The 19,857-nt window shown below is 36.6% G+C and overlaps 2 protein-coding genes across 4 annotated transcripts; both read left to right on the plus strand.

The window, feature by feature from the left end:
- The first annotated feature begins 3,187 nt into the window (after nucleotides 1-3,187).
- LOC113099652 (potassium channel subfamily K member 13-like) lies at nucleotides 3,188-6,135 on the plus strand. The gene is made up of 2 exons (XM_026264540.1): nucleotides 3,188-4,025; nucleotides 5,234-6,135. The coding sequence occupies exons 1-2, from the start codon at nucleotides 3,689-3,691 to the stop codon at nucleotides 6,133-6,135; spliced, it is 1,239 nt and encodes a 412-aa protein (XP_026120325.1). The 5' UTR covers nucleotides 3,188-3,688.
- A 3,026-nt stretch (nucleotides 6,136-9,161) lies between these two features.
- Nucleotides 9,162-19,415, plus strand: LOC113099645 (homeobox-containing protein 1-like). Of its 3 annotated transcripts, none has more exons than XM_026264529.1 (9): nucleotides 9,162-9,410; nucleotides 13,092-13,637; nucleotides 14,697-14,782; nucleotides 15,041-15,151; nucleotides 16,230-16,386; nucleotides 17,685-17,767; nucleotides 17,874-17,969; nucleotides 18,206-18,327; nucleotides 19,123-19,415. In XM_026264529.1, the coding sequence occupies exons 2-9, from the start codon at nucleotides 13,093-13,095 to the stop codon at nucleotides 19,264-19,266; spliced, it is 1,344 nt and encodes a 447-aa protein (XP_026120314.1). In that variant the 5' UTR covers nucleotides 9,162-9,410; nucleotide 13,092; the 3' UTR covers nucleotides 19,267-19,415. The 3 variants fall into 3 exon arrangements, with proteins under 3 accessions (XP_026120314.1, XP_026120315.1, XP_026120316.1); XM_026264530.1 differs by having other exon boundaries at nucleotides 18,209-18,327; XM_026264531.1 differs by having other exon boundaries at nucleotides 9,163-9,410; nucleotides 18,212-18,327.
- Nucleotides 19,416-19,857: the final 442 nt, after the last annotated feature.

Here is a 19,857-nt window from a genome sequence, read left to right on the forward strand (position 1 = left end):
CCTAGTTATGTTTACTTCTTGATTCAAAAACCTCAGAAGCAGGTATAGGTACCATTTATTTCTATATATATATATATATATATATATATATATATATATATATATACACACATTTTGAGCTGGATTTGTTGTATATAACCAATAGAGTTCAGATAAAAAAAGGACTAAATGAAATAGTGAAAACATCTCAAATTGGTCTTTTTTAAAAGTTTGATTATGGACATGTCCTGTGAAATGAACTCTGGGCGAGCTCCAAGGGCAGATTGATATTTTCATTCCCGGCTACAGTGATGCAGTAATGTGTTTGAGGAGGACTCTTCTCCCCCGGCATCAGTGATATATTGAATGTGTTCAAAATACAGAACAATTGGTGATGTTTTCTACTCAATCTGAAATTGTCATGTTGCCTAGCAACATTGGAAAAGTTAACTCTACCTTGATACAGGAATTCCCCGTGGCCCCATTCTATTTATTTTTTCGTTTAATGAACAAATTTAAGGTTCACTTCGACCTTTTCTCCAGCACATCTGTACTTTAAAGTTGCAGCATGTCCTTTGAGGAATTTTTATTGTACATTGTAATGAAAATGAAATATTCCACCTGAATTATGTATCTCTCACTTGCACAGCTACTGTATCTGAGACATTTATTGAAACCGCTTTAACGGAAACTGCTTTAGAAAAGATAAATATTAGAGAGGTCTCCTCTATTCTGAAAAGGTCTTTTAGTATTGATCTTGGATCATTAGAGTGATTCCTAACAGAGCAGTCTGGCCGAAACCACGAGGATCATTATGTGTTTACCATTCCAATGAGTGACTACTGTGTTAATGATTCCAATTACATCCCTGCAATTACTAATAATTGTCCCCATGTTATACAACTCATAGTTTTGTCTCGGTATGACATTTTAGCAACTATTTTTCAAAGTGTGTGTGTGTATATATATAATTTACTATAATTTACTAATAGACTGCTGTTTACATTTTCTCAACAAAAAAAAACCCTAAAATCTAATTTCTTATGATTTTAATAATAATGTCCTAAATACAAGGTAAGTATCAAACTATCAGCTAAGTATCAGTCTTCATTTCAAAGGAGAAATTTATTGTGTCTGACCACTGATGAAGTTGCATGGGCAATCAGGCTACAGATGTCTTGTTTTGTGTTGCTTGGAACTAGACATGAAAAGACACGAAGGCATCATATGGAAAGCTGTGTTAACATTTATTCTTTAAAACTAACTAGTAACTGCATTTGTTAAGTTCTGATTAATGCTATTACAGTTTTCACTGGCACATAATCCCTTTTTCAGTGATGTTTAATTAGGTTCAAATATCAATTAGTCCAGCTTTGCTATATTAAAACAGCTTATTTATTTTGACTGTTTTCTATCCCGACATGGAGACTGTTGAACGTGCCACTTTAAATGGTTTTGTGGTGCTCGTTGTATTTTAAAACACAAGTGCAATGTTTTTAACTGATAAATAAATAACAAAAAAAATTTAAATGTATGGGGCAATAATCTCCAAATAAGTCCAGCCAAACCCGCGTTCGCTACATCTTGTATGCACGCACTGTCACAAGCTAATGCACTGTAAATGCCAGATTTTTAATAAACAAATAGGACTACCGGACAAAAACATTCTAAATCTGACATTTTCAGGAACCGGACCAAATTAAGTACTGGTCATAATACTCGCATAAAATGTTTGATGTGAGTAACAGTGTATTTTGGAGCAGTGCCGATGGAAGCGGTTCTCTGACTGCGCAGCATAGCCACACACGCCACAGTTATGTTCGGGATCATTTTATTTTAAATGCCATAAAGTCAGTTGAAAACATTGCAATTGTGTTTTAAAATACAACGAGCACCACGAAACCATTTAAAGTGGCGCGTTCAACAGTCTCCATGTCGGGATAGAAAACAGTCAACAAAGTAAAATAATCTCATTTTATCATATGCTCATAATCACATCTATTCATTGTATAATCCTGTTACCAGTATTTTATTCAGGCTAAAACCCCTTTAATCGAAGAGAAAAAAGCATTTTTTGATTAATTGATCATTAATTTAAACAGCAATCGATCATGGAAATGATTGAAAATTGACATCCCTTATGGTATTTTGAGTAAAAAGTGCCCCTGCTGATGGGGGATAGATAATCAATCATGATAATCATAAGGATGACTTTTCCATTTGTGGATATGAAATGGATAGATTCAGATGGTAAATATCATACATTAACTTAGGGATAATCACCATGTTTAGCATGCAACCATCATATAAAAAAATATAAATCATGTCATATAATAAAATAAAATGTGTTGTTACTACTGTAAATTATTATGGGATCTCCTTCAGAGCTTTCCAAATATTAAATTTCTGAAAGATTTTGATTCATTATTTTAACGTTTTATATTAACATATTTTAATGATGAACAATTACTGGATAATTACTGAACAAAAATAGTTTTATCAAAATAAGTAGAAAAAATACTACACACTTGACCAAAGTGATTGTTTTGAACAAGTATTAACTTATTTTAAAAAAAGACTATTTTAGCTAAAGTATTTGTATCAATACTGTGTGCCTTTTACCCCATACCACCTCATACATTTATAAGATTTTTAAACAAAATAAACGACTATGATTTATTTTAAATCAAAATCTGTTGCTGCATAAATGTTCAATACAAATGTATATGTTTTTTTCTGCAATCATACACTTTGGGCGCCATACTTTTATGTCCTCTGAGTACATTATTAACATTTAAAAACTACTGAAAACAAGCAGTACACTAAAATGTTTCTTGGGGAAATAAAAGTTCCATGAATAATGTATAAATAATGTTTTTGTGAAAACGTTTTGAGAACATTATTAAAGACAAGAGAACTTTGAACAAACATTCCATTATAATTAGTTTATGCATAGCTTTTAGGGAACTTTGCAACAAACTTTAGCAAGTTCTGATAACGTTCCCTATTAGCTGAGAAAAAGATACTAGTCGCTATTTAGGTTCTTATCGCTATTTAGGTTCTTATTAGTTGTAATACTGTTAAAATAAGACCCAGCAACAAAGACAGAACAACTATGGTTTAAGAGTGCAATTGTTAAAATGGCTTGCCATATGCGTCTGCTCCGAGAGTTTCGTGTAGTCGCAGTGAACATGCGCTTCTTGTGAGGTTTGTCTACTGAACTTAAGGGCGCATCTTGAATATTTCCAGAGAGTTCTTGCGAGTTTAGTCTGTGTGAACTGGTGTTGAAGGCTTACTATAAAAGTTTTAGCTTATGCACAAATTCAAAGCTTGTATCCAGTAGCTTATTGCAGCTCTTTTTCCGTATAGCTTGTGTATGCAGTCACCTGATGGACGTACTGTACCAGCAGCGACTGAAGTGAATTTAAGGTAAAGGCTTTTCGAAGAGACCCAGTGAGATGCATCACATGAGATGAGCTGAACTAGCAGATCCACCCACAGTCTCATCTAACAGGATTTCAGCTGCCACTAAACCCATTGTCAGAGGATGGTATGAGCATCTCTCATCATCATTGCTCATACTCATTTGGTGTCCATGCAGCCAAGGAATAATGGAAGACGAGGAAGTTTCTTACAGTTGCATGGCCACCACCGTTAAATGTAAGATGTGGATACTTTATTACCAGTCCTGTCCAGCAGTAGTCACATAATGGCATGTAGAGGCGCGTGCTGCTGTGGCTGTGGTCCTGCGAATGAAGATAATGCGAGGTTCATAATGTTGCTGCTCCTCATCATCCTCTATCTCCTGTGCGGAGCCGCGGTCTTTTCAGCCCTGGAGCATCCCAAGGAGAAGCAGGCGAAGGAAAAGTGGGCTCAGAGGTTTGAGCTTTTCAGCCAAAAGTACAATCTCAACAGAAGTGATCTGGAGAAGTTCTTGAGACATTATGAAGAGGCGAATATAGCAGGAATACGGGTGGACACCCTCAGACCGCGCTGGGATTTTACTGGAGCCTTTTACTTTGTCGGTACTGTCGTTTCCACCATCGGTAAGACTTAAAAGATTAGGAAATATTCTTTAATCTATTAGGTATATGCTATTTTTCTAAAATCCTTCAAAAATTTGTATTAAAAATATATTTACAACAACTACATAAAAATAATAATAGTATGATAATATGTTAATACTAATTTATTTAGTATTGTGTGTTTGTGTGTGTGTGTGAGAGAGAGAGAGAGAGAGAGACGCTAGTCACACTTTTCAATCCAGTAAATAGCCTAAAAGTGTTCCCTGGGGAGAAAAACTGTAGACACTGTTTATTCCAGACACCTTATTGTTTGAAGAGTGGGGCATGTGCTCACAATTAAAGTAAAGTAACCTTTCAGCAAAGTCGAAACAGTTTAATGAAATAAGAAAGATAAGATAATATAAGAAAAGAAAAAAAAAACATAAAGACATTTCTTTAGCCAACAATTACTGTAATGAATAAACTTGACATTTCTAATATTTCAAATAGTCCAACCTGTCTTATAGTCCCTGCATGAATGTATGTTGGTGTGGTTTTATCATCTTAACTTGTTTACCTGAAACACTGCAAATAATAATAATAAAAATCAAGAGAGGTTTGACTTAAACATATTAAAAAGCATCAGTTAGAGAAAACAATTATGTAATTTGAATTTGACTCATAAAGCACAAAGTTACTGACATATAGCCGTTGTGTCAACTAAACCTGCAGTATATGTGACACAGCTATTTGTGAATTATTTATTTATTGACTTCTTGTGTTGTTAAATTTTAGTGTTCATGTTGTTGTGTATTTATTTATTTGTGGATATATGTGTTAAAAAACGTTGTCAGGATTTTATAATTAAAAATGAATACATTTAGTTTAGTTTGTTTATCTCTCTGTGATCAAGCACCTCATGAAATGTCCAGTGATAAAGTCTTCAGACCTAAGCTGAGGATGAGCTTGTCTTCATGACGTCCCCGTCAATGGTGGGTTTCATGTGCAGGGGAAAAACATCTATGAGAAGAATAATGCAATCCACTTGTTATTTGCATTTCAACAAGTGTGACAAGGGAAAGGTGGGAGATGTTTCAGTATCTGTCACCAATAGCAACAGTTTGTTCTCCAGCTTTGAAGAAGAAAATAGTTCTGGCCGATTGAGCTCAATAAACAGCCTGCAGCAAATATTATTTATTCCATTCTGTATAGTTATAAATTAAAATTTCTTGCTCTCATATATCCCACAGGGTTTGGAATGACCACACCAGCCACAGTCGCTGGCAAAATCTTCCTGATCTTCTATGGGCTCATTGGCTGTGCAGCCACCATTTTATTTTTCAATCTGTTCTTGGAGAGAATAATAACAGTGTTGGCTTTTGTTCTCAAATCCTGCCACGAAGTCCAACGGCGACGCAGAGGAGTTTTACCACACGACAGCAGGCAAAACTTGAGCAACGCGAGGCTCAATCATGAAGACAGTCTTGCGGGATGGAAGCCCTCGGTGTATTGTGTGATGTTGATCCTTTGCGTGGCAGCAATAATCATTTCTTGCTGTGCTTCGGCCATGTATTCCTCAATCGAGGGATGGGGATATTTGGATTCACTCTACTTCTGCTTTGTGGCATTCAGCACCATTGGTTTCGGGGATATGGTCAGCAGCCAGCGGGCCAGTTACGAAAACCAAACCGTCTACAGAATCAGCAATTTCTTCTTTATTTTAATGGGCGTTTGCTGCATTTACTCGCTATTCAACGTCATCTCTATTGTTATCAAGCAGGTGCTCAACTGGCTCCTGAAAAAGCTCGAGATACCTTGCCGTCACTGCCCCAAGAGGTCTCTCCGGCCCCGTAAAAATGCAGTCATGCCGGCCCATGTCCGAACACGTGTTCGCAACATATCCATAGACACAGATGCAGTGAACGACAGCGAGACGGATGGACGCAGGATGTCTGGAGAGATGATCTCCATGAGAGACTTCCTGGCGGCTAATAAGGTCAACTTGGCGATCATGCAGAAACAACTGTCTGAGACTGCCAACGGCCATCCCAGGCCATGCGGGTCAACAAATAGGCATAATGGATTCTCTGGTGGGGTCGGAGCCCTGGGTATAATGAATAATAGACTTGCAGAAACCAGTGTGGACAGATAAATGTAACCATAAAAAAAAAACACCACAATGGCTTAATAAAAAGACAGATTGCACTGCCCATATTTTAGCTAGTATTACTTTTATAATACAGATGTAGGCTCGTACATGAAGTCTCTTGTGTGTGTTGAATGCTGTAGCTGAAATATCCATTGCTGCTCTGAAGGTGAAGAGAACAGAGAACTCCAGCTCAGGTCTGTTTCTAAGATTGATGTGCTGGGAGAGGCTTTGCCGCACAGTTTCGACTCAAACTTTCCTATAATTGCATATATATTTTTTTTAGTTTAGTTTTTTTAAATGGTGGATGTTGCAATCAGGTTTAGCACTTTGTATGGCAAAAAAAAATGAACAGATGGGTTCTACAGAACAGATCTACAGTGGGGTGTCCAAAGTCTGAGACCATCAGTGTAAATGTATATTTTATATTTATATTATGAGCATAAGTCGCATTAAATTTCATAACTATTCATAGAAAAAAAAATGAAAATCCTTCTTTGACTTAAATTGCAGCAGCAGTCGAGCTGCATGAACTTTGGATCAAATGAGCCAAAGAGCATCTTATGAACATCTGACCTTCAGAGTAACATGAGCAATGTTTACATATTGGACCTAGAAATAGTTCTGAATCTTACGTATTTAATATATTAAATATAACATATACACTACCATTCAAAAGTTTGTTTGAAAAATAGTACTCATTCAGAAAGGATGCATTAAATTTACAGTAAAAACATTTACAAACTTACAAAATATTTATATTTCAAATAAATGCTGTTCTTTTGAACTTCAATCCATCAAGAATCTTTAAAACATTTATCATGGTTTTCACAAAAATATTAAACAGCACAACTGTTTACAACATTGATTATAAATGTTTCTTGAGTACCATAGCATATTAGAATTATTTAAAAAAAAATAATAATAATAAAAAATTGCACTTTAAAATATATTGAGATATAGATTGAGTATAGTTTTTCAAATTGTTAATGTTTACTCTATTTTTTATCAAATAATTGCACCCCTGGTGAGCACAAAGAGACTTAAAACATCAAAAAATACTGACCCTGAACTTTTTAATATGCATACATGCACATGTAGGGTCTGAGATTTTCACTGTGGTGTCAGACTTTTGGACTCGCCTTTTTGTCACTTCTGTCTGACACTTTCTAGTGGAGCATTTCTTTTAAGTTCAGCTGAACAATCTAAGTGAAAATTTGATGCAAATTAAATTCATTCATCAGTAGCTTAATATCCTCTTCACTGTGCAGGTATGTAGATATGGACATGAGGCATAAGGTGCAACAGCTAAGAGATCCAGACAGCCCACATGCCATCTGTTTCAGACACTTCAAAGAGTCTAGCAGCTGTATAGAATTCATGACCTAACAGTCTATTGATTGCTTTAATTGCTTATCAGGTATTTCAGATGAACTGGAACAAATGTGCAACAGAACAAAAAGAACAATGTCGTTTTGAACTCTTCATGAAATATGTGCAATGCCAAAATGGGTGTGATGCAGGACATCAAATCATTTTCTCCAGCACTTTGAATCTTGAACTTTGAAACTTGCTTACTTTATTTTGAGGTGAATGACTGTATGTAGAGATGTAATGCATGATGAATTATAATAAAATAAGCTTTGACACTTTTGCTGGGAAATAATGCAAATCATTGTATCATTCTGAACAACATTTATCTAAGTTATATTATTATTACTTTTATTTTTTAAATCTTGAATGCATTATAATCAGGGATGCTCTCTACACTTGATGCAGCACGGCGTGTGTGTGTTTGTGTGTCATGACTTTCTTTCCATTAACATCTGTCACCTGCAGTCTTGTGGCCTTCACCAGCTTTCACACCAACTAATGTCGATATGATTCTACTGTCAATTCAGGGGAATCTCAGGGGTGATGTGAAAGCCAGCAAAAGCAATGCAATGAGTTTCCAACCTGTTTCCAAGCAGCAAAGGAAATAGATGTTTTCTAGCATGTTCTAGTCTTCTTATTTGTGCATAGTGGGCTGTCAAAATTTGTGAGTGGATCAATGCAAAGTCAGTGATCCATAACAGTCATATTGTTGCACGCCTAATGCACATTTCTTGCCCAGTTTGCACAATTACAATACTATAATCAACTCAAGAAGCCCTGGGTTATTTGGATGTGATTTGATTTTGAAACACATGCACATATATAAAGTCTAGGCTGCAAATAAGCTTCCGAAGAGACCGTTCATTTAACTCAAACACCCACCACCATATTTAATATTGTATGGGGTAAGTTGCCATTCAATAGGTATTTCAGCTAAAACTAAACAACTGTGAAACACACACTCACAAAAAAACACAAAAGTATCAAACCATTGTTCTAACCAACATTTTTAAATCATATAAAATTGAAATTGGCAGTATACCTACTACATAGTAATAATAAATTAGAGATATTCTGAAAGCGTTTGAGAATTAGTATTTTGTGATAGCAAAACATGGTGTTTTGTGGGCACTGTTGTTGTGATTGCGGTAAATGTCCACTAGAGGGAGGTAGTATGTTATAAAACTGTGTATCCCCCTGTGCAGGTGTTGTAGGAATTTTATTTAATCCAGTACCATCAAACGTACCTTTTTATCTTTTAGGGTTTCTTTACTGTTTTTCCTCACACAATTAATAAATTATGAAATATATGTGAGTCTTTCTTTAAAAGTACTATGTCGAATAAATAGTAAATATGTACTCTGAAGGGGGGGGGTACATTATCTCTATCAAAACATAGCCTACATCTGTATGATTTGTATAAAATTACTAATAAACTAAATTCATATTTTCGAGAAAAAAGAGTGAGAGAGGAATATAAGCAGTGACCTCCACATTCTGTCGTCACGTCCTCAGCGAATAAAAAGTCAGAAATGACATTTTTGTCCGTGCAGCACTTGGTGAAAAATGATCGAGGATGAAACTGTACCATATTCCACTGGATTTGTAGTCCGGCGCTCGACGAACTCCCATTAAGTGTGACTATCCCGCCCGCCGGGAGGAACTACAACTCCCATGAAACCGCCGCAGCGCTTCTGTTAATATCAATATGGCTTCTGTCAGTCAGACAAAGGCGAATCAGTTTTTGCCCTGAAATGAAATCAAATTAGGGAAAGGTAGCGGGAGAGTCGGACATCGTCCTGTTTTGCTGGTTCATGCCTGGCGACGGGGATTAAAGAGACGGAAACACTGTAGGTTGAGTTGAATAAATGCTGTGGTGCACGGAGGCCCCGCACGCGCACAATCAGGTAAGTCTGATTGTGAGATGCCAAATTATAAGAAAGGCGTCATTTTGTTAAATCTGTCTGGAGACGTGGAACATGCATTCATGTATAAATGACGCTCGGAGGGAACTGAGCTCGGTTCGACCGCTGGGTCGCATGTAGAGTCACATCTGCTCTCATTCTGCGCTGGGATAGGGCTTTAGAAAAGAAATGCCAGCAACTGTGCAACAACTTACTCTTATGTTGACATTGGTGAAATGAACTAGTAGTTGTGTTAATGCTCATCTCTTTGCATTTATTACTATGACTTATTATTTATGTATATGTTGTATATTATTATATTTTGTGTTTTAACAAGGTGCTGACAGCATCCTAGAGCTGTGGTGTTATTTGGGTACGGGGTGTGTTTAAATTGGGTTAAGGTGACGTCTGGTGAATATAGGCTTGATGGTTTATGCAAATTGTATTTTTTTTTTCAATAGCAGTTATTTTTTATTTAGAGAAGGCGACCCTATTAAAACACCCTAAATTCAAAGTTGTGCATGTTTTTTGATAGATACTATATGTTAATAGTAAATAAAGTGTATGCAATATATGAGCAATCCAACTGATCAAGTTAAATTGCTTTGCAAATGATAAATCCAGATCGTTTTTCTAATGTAAAGTGCATTTATCTTGCACCATGCTTCATGGTGCATCATGCTTTTTTATTCTAAATTCTTCACATTGCATTACGTTAAATAAAATAATGTAAATGCATTTTTGACTGAGCAACCTACCTGACAAACTGCAAAAACTGCTGATGAAGCTAAAATATGGATCATGGTTTTGTAGTTTACTTATAGGGTAGGCGTATATGAATAAGGGTTAACAGTGCACATTATAAGCATTCCTTATAAGCCCTCAGAACAAAAAAAAGTGTTAAGTTTATGGATAATAATTAAGTAACAGAGCTTAAAATCTTTGTAGTTTTTTCTCAAATAGCTTGTATAATATTTTAATTTAACATAATTATTAAAAGTAGAGATGGGCGTTTTCTGCAAATATCACATTTGAATATTTGAGTTCACAAGAAACAAATTTTTGAATATTTATTTAAATTAAGTTTAATGAGACAGACGTTATTTATTCAGCAACATTTACTTTTATTTTTTTTCAAATAACGAACTTGAGCATGCAAAAGATGCGATATGTGAACGGTCTCTAAGAACTGCTGTCTTCTACAGTAACGTTACTTCAAATATGCAGTGGAGAATCACAGAAAGTGACACGACTAGCGTTTTCCTTGAAATGTTTCCTTGAAATGTTTGAATGAAACAATGTTGAAATGTTTCCGCGAAATGTGAATGGCACCTTATTCATTAATTCATTATTTTTTGCTTGCATACATCTTCAAATATGCAGTGGAGAATCGCAGAAAGTGACCAAATTAGGTTTTATTGTGAACTTTTTATCTTTTTTTTTTTTGTTGTGAAATTCGAATATCATTTTTATTTATTGAATAATTCGAGCAGAACGACTATTCGAATGTTCGACTATCCATGCACACCCCTAATTAAAAGTGTTTATTTATAATTTTTTTTTTTTTTTTTTCTACTGCATCTTTGTGAGCATCATTTAAACATTGTCATGTGCTTGTTACAAATGTAACAGTTTAAAAGCCTGAGAATTGCCTTTAAAAGTAAGGAAAATAAATAATTTGGGGATGCATTTGATTTATTATCTCTTAATTTTTAATACAAAATAGCTTCTTGAATTGCAGTAAAATTGCAGTAACAGCTTTACTATATGCAGTTTTGTGTGGCCTGAAAAATAATTTTGTTTATGTTTCTGTAAAAATGTAGATGTTCTGTAGATGCTTATCACATTGTTTATTTATAGAAATAACTTTAATTGTAGAAGCACAGTGAGCATCAGGTACTTCAGACACATGTTCTGGATGGTCTCTGTTTTCATTGATCAGTGGACTTGAAGGTCTAATAATTACCAGCTGTCTCTAGAGGTAAATTGATATTTTAAAGATCACAGTAACTTACATATGCAACAAATGGGCTGTAAAAATAGTTGAAAATTGTGGAGAATTGAAGTAATAAGAGATTTGGGCTTTTTGTGGATGCCGTGCTGATGAAGAGAACCAGGGGCATATGGACAAAATCAACTTTGATCTTGAGCTGCTGTACAACAGATGAGTTTTTGTGCTGCTGCTGCTGCCTTAGTACTGTAGTTTCATAACTTTAATTTATAGATGCTTTTATGCTTCCATGTATATGTCAGATAAGACTATGAATATGCAAATAAAAGAAACAGTGAGCAACACTAAACTCTAAAACTCCTCAGAGCATTAAATGTTATTAAAATTGCATGCACACCAGTAGCCTTGCATTCAATGCTTTATACCGTGAGATTCCATCTTCATTGATTAAAAGTAGCAATGCATTTTGCATTATTAAACATTTAATAATTAAACATATTTTTTTTATGTGTGCAGACCAGTTAACTGAGTTGGTTTGTCATCACCAAGTGCGGAGAAGTGGTTGTGCGTGCCTGTGGTTTATCACGTCTACATATAAGCGTTTCTCAATTCTTGTGTCACTGTGGTTTATCTGCTAGCATATAAAAAAAAAAGATTTGATGTCTGAGGTGACACCTTTACATTTGTGATTACATTTTTATTCTCATATCAGAAAGACTGAACATGTTTATGTGGTGCACGCATCCGTGGGACAATAGGGGATTTTTATTTTATGACTTGTATTGTTCGGTTTCTAACACCAAAGGATACAAAAAATGGAATATTGAACAAATCCTTTAAGAACGCTCTCAGATTTATTGTTGTTTTTGCTGATTCGCTGTATCTGATGCCTCTGGATAATTAAACCTTTTGAAGCTTTTTAGGGGTGCTTGGGTGAGCAGAAATCTTTTATGCATTTTATGCAGCGCAGACACCAGGAGACAGTCGTACTCGCTCATCAGCAGAATTTATTCTTGAAGAACATGTCGCAGGGAAGTTGAAATCTTCATTTTGTTAAAAGGAGCGTCACTGTTTTCTCGTTTGCTTGATTGCACTGTGCCATATGGAATGCATATTGCGCTGGCACGAGTTTTGCATTTGCAGCGTCATAACTTGTAGCTTCCTTTTAAAACTCGAAATGAATTGAAATACGGTGTGTTACGGGGCAACAATTCGGCAGAAGCACGCGTGTGTGGGCAACAGCCTGGCATTGAGAGAACTATTCTCAGACAAACGCCTGTACGGAGTGATTCATCCTCAGCTTCTTCACTGAAAGTAGGTTGGCCGCCTCGAATGGAATTTTTCTTGGCAGTTTTCCCTAAAGTTAACCTCCTTCCCCCTCCTCACGTGTCCCAGCTTTCTGCTGTTTAAAGTCTATTAAAAATTCTGTGGTAATGCATGCAGTGTCTTTGCCTTGACCTCAGACAGGCTCCACACTTCTGTTGCAATGATAGGTCGATAAAGGTGCGGTGACTTTGACATTTTCTTGGAAAAAGAATGCTTTAGTTAGGGCTCATGCGCATGCGGCCCCTGCTACACCTCCTCCACTGCATTTCTCAGCCTAGACTAAAAAACAATGTTTTTGTCTGTGTTGTTTTGATTTTTATAACTATGCAGCCATGCGTCGTGTTTTATCAGCATTTCCTCCAGCATCAGTTCTCTAATGCAGCAGCTCTCTCTCTTTTTCTTGGCAGAATGTCCCATTACACAGATGAGCCTCGTTTTACCATTGAGCAGATTGACTTGCTGCAGCGGCTACGTCGGAGCGGCATGACAAAGCAAGAGATTTTGCATGCCCTGGACACCCTCGACCGGCTGGACCGTGAGCACGTGGAGAAGTTCGGCCACCGTCACGTCCACAGTGGAAGCGGGGCAGCTGGCGTCAATCACGGCAATGACAGCAACGCCACCACCTCTTCCAACTCCTGCACTACCTCCTCTAACAACCTCACAGCCTCTTCTTCAACGACCTCTAAGGCCACGCAGACGGGATACCGTGGCAATGGCCTCTCTCCCTCCCCTAGCAACAGCTATGACACCTCCCCACCCCCGACGGTCCCCACCCCCGTTCCGGTAGTAGCACCCATGGTCCAAAATGGACGGGACGGCCTCGCCGCTATGCCCAACGGGAAGCTCTCTCCGCCCCGCTTCGCTGTTAGCAACACCTCCTCGCGGGCGTTTGCATACGAGCTTCCAGATGAGGAAGTGGACATCGATGACAAAGTCGAGGAGCTCATGAGGTAGGTGGGAAACTCTTGGGATGGGACGGTTCTTATTTTATATAAAAAATAAACTGGATGGTTACAACACAAAAACAATATAAACATTAAAGTTGCAGGCAGCATTGAAAGGGCCCTCGCACCCAGTATCACGCTTAGTGGTGATACTTTGACTAGAACTGAATTTGGGTAAGGGCTTGTGTTCAGGACAGGACTCTTATCAAGCATGTGAAGTTTATGGCAGATCGGATATTGTATGCCTGAATTGTAACAACTTGCTATATTATGGCGAAATATTGAAGTTTGTCAGGCCGTCTGACAAACTCCGGATCTTTGTGATTTAACGTCACAAAGGGCTTTAGATTACACTACATTTGGTGTTGATCTGTTTAAATCTCTAGGAAGAGTTTGTTAAAATACAATGCCTGAAAATGGCAAAAGCTGCAAAATAACAGACTTCCAGGTGGGTTTCGGACTTCGCACTGGACGGCTTCTTTGTAGGTATGGGTGTGATACATGTGTCTACCAAATTTCGTACATGTATTTGAAACATAGCTCGAGAGGCACTTTTGTTTAAATTTAATAGCTGGCACTGTTGAGCCATTTTGCCACACCCACTTCTGAAACCAATGTCAGATGTACATTTTCACCACTTCTGATGCTTGTGCACTCAAGTTTAATGAGTGATTGAGCATGTTTAGGCTCTCAAAAATGTGATTCATTTTGGAGAAGAAGAAGAACAACAAATCCCAGTGCAGTCCAATCATGTTCAGTTGACTCTTATGAACAACTCTTTTACATTAATTTTATAAAAAGAGTCACAAATCATTCATGTCAGTCATTAAAACTCATAAACCCACTCGTAAACTTTGCTCATATCTGAACTGAAATAAACGATGTATTTGCCATTTGTGAAGCTTAAATGAGTGTTTTTCATACTGACTGGTTGTTGATATGATAACATATAGTTAAAGGCAAGCATTAGGAACATTGTTGTTGTCTAAAAATGGTTCTTTAAGAAATGTTGCCAAAAATAGTGTTGCTGTTTTTCACTTGATGTCTCTCTCTCTGTTGTTGTAGAATGGACAGTGCTATAATTAAAGAAGAGATTAAAGCTTTCTTGGGGAACCGGCGGATATCACAGGCAGTAGTTGCCCAAGTTACAGGTTAGTTTGCTCTGGCTTTTTGTTTTCCAAAATGAATAAAAGATATATTGTGAATTATCCTGTGACTGTGATATTTCCCTTGTTATTTTGTATAATAAAAAAGACAGCCGTTAAAGCACACACCTTGATATTTAGTTATTTCTAGCATCAGCTGTATGGCTGCTTTTTATTACAGTTGTGGGATTTGTCATGGCAGGCCTTCGAAAGGCATATGCAAGTCAGATTTTGCCCTAAGAAGCTGTGCGTTGTTGTGTGCAGGTATCAGTCAGAGCCGGATCTCTCATTGGCTGCTCCAGCAGGGCTCAGACCTCAGCGAGCAGAAGAAAAGAGCTTTCTACCGCTGGTACCAACTAGAGAAAACTACACCTGGTAATACACAACCCCAGTCTCATTTACCCATGTAGGACGTCCAACAACTTTCTGTCATCTAATAACTTTAAAACCCTAACCATATTTGGCTGATAAAAATGTTGTTCTATCATGTCATATCGTATTCTTCTTGTGTAAAGCAAGTTTTAAATTAATTTTATGGTTGTGTACATGCTAATTTCCCATTTTTACATTTCATACTATGTTTTGCAATGCTCACTTAATAAAAAAATAAAAAAAAAGCACAAATAATTTAATCTTTATCAAATCTCAAAATGAATATGTATTTTAACAAAGTTACAAAACACTGATGTGGTAAAATAGTCCATAATATTATTATTGTTTATTGATTTATTATTTATAGATTCTTTCTATACAACACAATATCAAAAAAAAGAATCGAAATCATAATTTTGTGTAAACCAAATGTTATTTTGTGATTTGAAAAATTGGGTAAAATAAGCAGTGATGCCTTTCCAAAATTTACCAGATGCCATATGTAGGTTTTGTCATTTGATACTGATACTGTTGTTTTAATTAGCTTTTACATTGAATTTTGAATATTTAATATTCTCGCGACATTAAATGGTGCTTAATATAAACCTTAAAAGAAAAGTTCCGCCAAAAATGAACATCCTGTCATTTACTCAACCTCAAGAGGTTGTATTCTTTTAGCATTCTTCAAAATATCTTCTTTTGTGTTTAACAGAAGAAAGATGTTCATAAAACTAGAGGGTGAGTACATGACGAAAAAATAAAAATTGGGGGGTGAACTGTACCTTTTAATATATGCATGTATACAGCATTAAATGGCATTGTAAAAAAGAATAAACTCATCTCCAAAGCCTTTAATTTTAGAAAACCTCTTGTGCTCCTTCAGTTTTTTCCAGGCTGATCCGAGAGAAGATGCCAGACATTCAGTGAATATTAGAAGGTCACGACCCAAACCCCAGAGTGCCGCTTTTCTCATTATCTTGTGCTTCCAGACCAGTTAAAAGGCTTTGGTCTCCTCAGAAGCACACAGACTGTTTTCCTTATGACACTTCATCTGAGATGACGTGACATGTTTGTGTCCCAGGTGCAACACTAGCGATGCGGCCCACCCCGGTGGCCCTGGAAGACATTGTGGAGTGGCGTCAAACCCCTCCTCCCATTAGCAGCACCCAGGGCAGCTTCCGTCTGCGGCGAGGCAGCCGCTTCACCTGGAGGAAAGAGTGTCTGGCGGTGATGGAGAGGTGAGAGGATGTGGTTAATTGTGAATGGTCAGGACAGGATACTGTGGGTCGATACTGACCCACAATTGATAATGGATGACCTTTTGATTTTGAAATCTTTAGGGGCGAACACTTTACAAGAACATTCCAATCGTTAACTACATTAGTTAACAAGAACAAACAATGAAAAAAATCATTCTTTGATTGTCATTGTTAATGTCATTTTAATGTTTATTAATACAGTAATAAAATGTAAAGTTGTGTTAACATTATTTAATGGACCTGAGCTAGTATAGCAAACGTGTAAATACTGTGACATGTTTATTGTGAATTAGTTTTAGTTAATCCATTAACTAACATTAACTAAGGGATCCTTATTAAGTTTTTAAGAGTTTATCAGTCTGTTACTAGCTTAAGATTCTTATTAGAAAGCAAATGCTAACTGATAAATGAATTGATTTAACACTAATTTCTGCAAATATCCCCATTTCAATAATTAATTGTTTAATAGATAGTTGTTTATAATGCAGGATCACAGGTGGTAACAGGACTGAACATCAAACATTTTGTACAGCTTTCAGTAATCTCTACCGTATTTTTTGGACTATACAGTAAGTCACACCTGAGTATAAGTCGCATCAGTCCAAAAATACGTCATGATGAGGAAAAAAACATATAAGTCGCACTGGACTATAAGTCACATTTATTTACAACCAAGAGAAAACATTACCGTCTCCAGCCGCGAGAGGGCGCTCTATGTTTTCAGTGTAGGCTATAGGAGCGCCCTCTCGCGGCTGTGTAATGTTTTCTCTTAGTTAATTTCTCTTGGTTCATGTCAAATTAATTTTGATAAATAATCCGCACCTTACTATAAGTCGCAGGACCAGCCAAACTATGAAATAAAATGTGTGACTTATAGTCCGGAAAAAACGGTTTATGTCACACCTAATGTATTAACTAAGGATTTTTGAACCTCATTGTAAAGTGTTAATTTATTTATGGCATTACTGTTTATTGGATAACTCATTGACAGATATGAAAGAATGTGCACCATTGTTTAATTCAGTTTGTGTTTATATTAATAATTAACTGTTAAAATGAATCTAATGATACTGTACATTATAGTTTGCTGTGGTATCTATTATCAAGAATTGTGAAATTTGACTGGTATTGACTACTGAAATGTTGGTATTGTGACAATGGTAAAACGATCAACCTAAATCTAGATTGAACAAAGACATAATCCAAGCATATATATTGAAAGCTATGAAATAAAAGGTTATCTGCCTTACACTGTTCATCTTATGCTTTCACACAAGTTATTTCAATGACAACCAGTACCCCGATGAAGCCAAGCGAGAGGAAATTGCCAACGCCTGCAATGCAGTGATCCAGAAACCAGGTAGAACGTTTAAACACCAGCTCCATAAAGAAGATGAATGCATGTGTAAATGCCTGTTATCGTGGCCCCAGACGTTATTGATGAGCTCTGCTGTGATTTGATTAAGGGAAGAAGCTTTCAGATCTTGAGAGGGTCACGTCTCTGAAAGTTTACAACTGGTTTGCCAACAGACGGAAGGAAATTAAGAGAAGAGCCAACATAGGTAATGTTGAAGCCCTCTGGGGACAGACAAATCTCGAATTACATGCAACAATGCATTTTGAATATGGACAATGTAATTATTCCGTTGCGTTGTTATCACCGTGCTGCAGCTGTCTCATTCAAAATGTGCATTCCTCAGAAATATTGAATTTACAGAAAAAAATGCCTTTCAGAAAACATGTTGGGTACATCCTAATGGGCTCAGATATGTTATGGCAAGGTCTGTTTTTTTCTAAGAAGCAGCAATCCTGGAGAGTCATGGGATTGATGTCCAAAGCCCGGGAGGTCATTCCAACAGCGATGAGATCGATGGAAATGACTACGGTGTGCCAGTAGCTGCCGACCAAGTTTTGGGAATGGTAAGGGAATTTTATTTCGCAATAAATTAAGCATTCCTACATATTTTTGCTAGGATGCCCTATATTTTAATAAAAAAAAATGCTAATGATAATAATTTAATTTTATAATGTTTTAGATTTTTTTTTTTTTTAGAATAATGTTACATTTATTTATAATATTTTTTTCTTTTAATTTTTCTTTTATTTTTTTATTTATTTAATTGGCCAATAGCAATGTTGTTATGGCTGATACTCACTAAATGTCAAATACTGAAATTCTAATAAATAAAAAAAATAAATAATAATAATGTATGTATATATATATATATATATATATATATATATATATATATATATATATTAGTATACTATTTAGTATATAGTATTTTATATTTATATCATATATTAATTTTCATGTATTTGATCCAAGATTAATAAAATATTCTGGCTATTACTGGTTAGGTAATAAGTATTGTCATGTTATGGCTGATAATCACTATATGATTGAAATGTTCAAATGTAATGGTATTTTGTAAATAAAATAAATGATTTTAAATGCTGCATATGAATTTAGGAAAGACAGCAGAGTTCAGTCTAAATTTGAAAATGGACAAATATCTAATACTAGCCAACAATCCAGTAAATCCATAAATAAATACAATCAGCTAAAATTACGAAATGGTACCAATATACCATGAGTTGGATGACCTATTTCATGCTCTTCTGTCTTTTAATGAGACAAAGTCATTCAAACTAGTTTTCAGAGGCAAAAGCAGAGAGCTTCAGACCAATCTCTGGTTCTCTACTTCCTTATAGGATGACAACACCGGCCCAATCGAACACCAGGACCCCATAGCTTTGGCAGTGGAGATGGCGGCTGTCAATCACAGCATCCTGGCACTGGCGAGGCAGGGCGGAGCCACCAGTGACATCAAGACAGAGGTGCTGGACGACGAGTGAGAATCTTCCCTGTGGAGCACGGAGGGAAGCCGAAGGAGAAATGTGGGGTTACGAAAACAAAGCCAAACAGTTTGCGCGTGAACCGTTATTATGAGGAATATGGCCAGGTCGTGGATGACCAAAGTGAATGCGGAGGTTATAAAGACTGTTAACCCCAACATTCCCCCTCCTCCTCCCTCCTACATGTGACGCCTAAATAGACTTTCCATTCAAACCGTTCTCCTACACGCAGTGGGTTGGGGAGGCGCTGCAATTAAACTGTTGATCAAACACGTTCACTATAAACTTCATGCGACATATCACCCTGCCATCTCACACTTGGATAGTGAATTTCGCCTCTCAGTTTTCCTTCTTTCAGGAAGTCTTCTTTGCAGGATATAAGAGGTCAGTATCATACTAAATGTTCACTGCCTCAGTCTCTCCAGGGAAAGTGTGTTGGGAAGCATATTCTCTCTCACTTCTTAACTTATTTCTTTATGTACGACGTGCAGTCCAGCGTTGCTGAAATTGTGTTTAAACTTGTACAGTTGTCACCAGGGTCTAAAGTTAACACTCGCCTACCATCAACCTGCGACTTTGCCAAGTCTGCTC

The sequence above is a fragment of the Carassius auratus genome, unplaced genomic scaffold (genome assembly GCF_003368295.1).
Source record: "Carassius auratus strain Wakin unplaced genomic scaffold, ASM336829v1 scaf_tig00216989, whole genome shotgun sequence".
Classification (NCBI taxonomy): domain Eukaryota; kingdom Metazoa; phylum Chordata; class Actinopteri; order Cypriniformes; family Cyprinidae; genus Carassius; species Carassius auratus.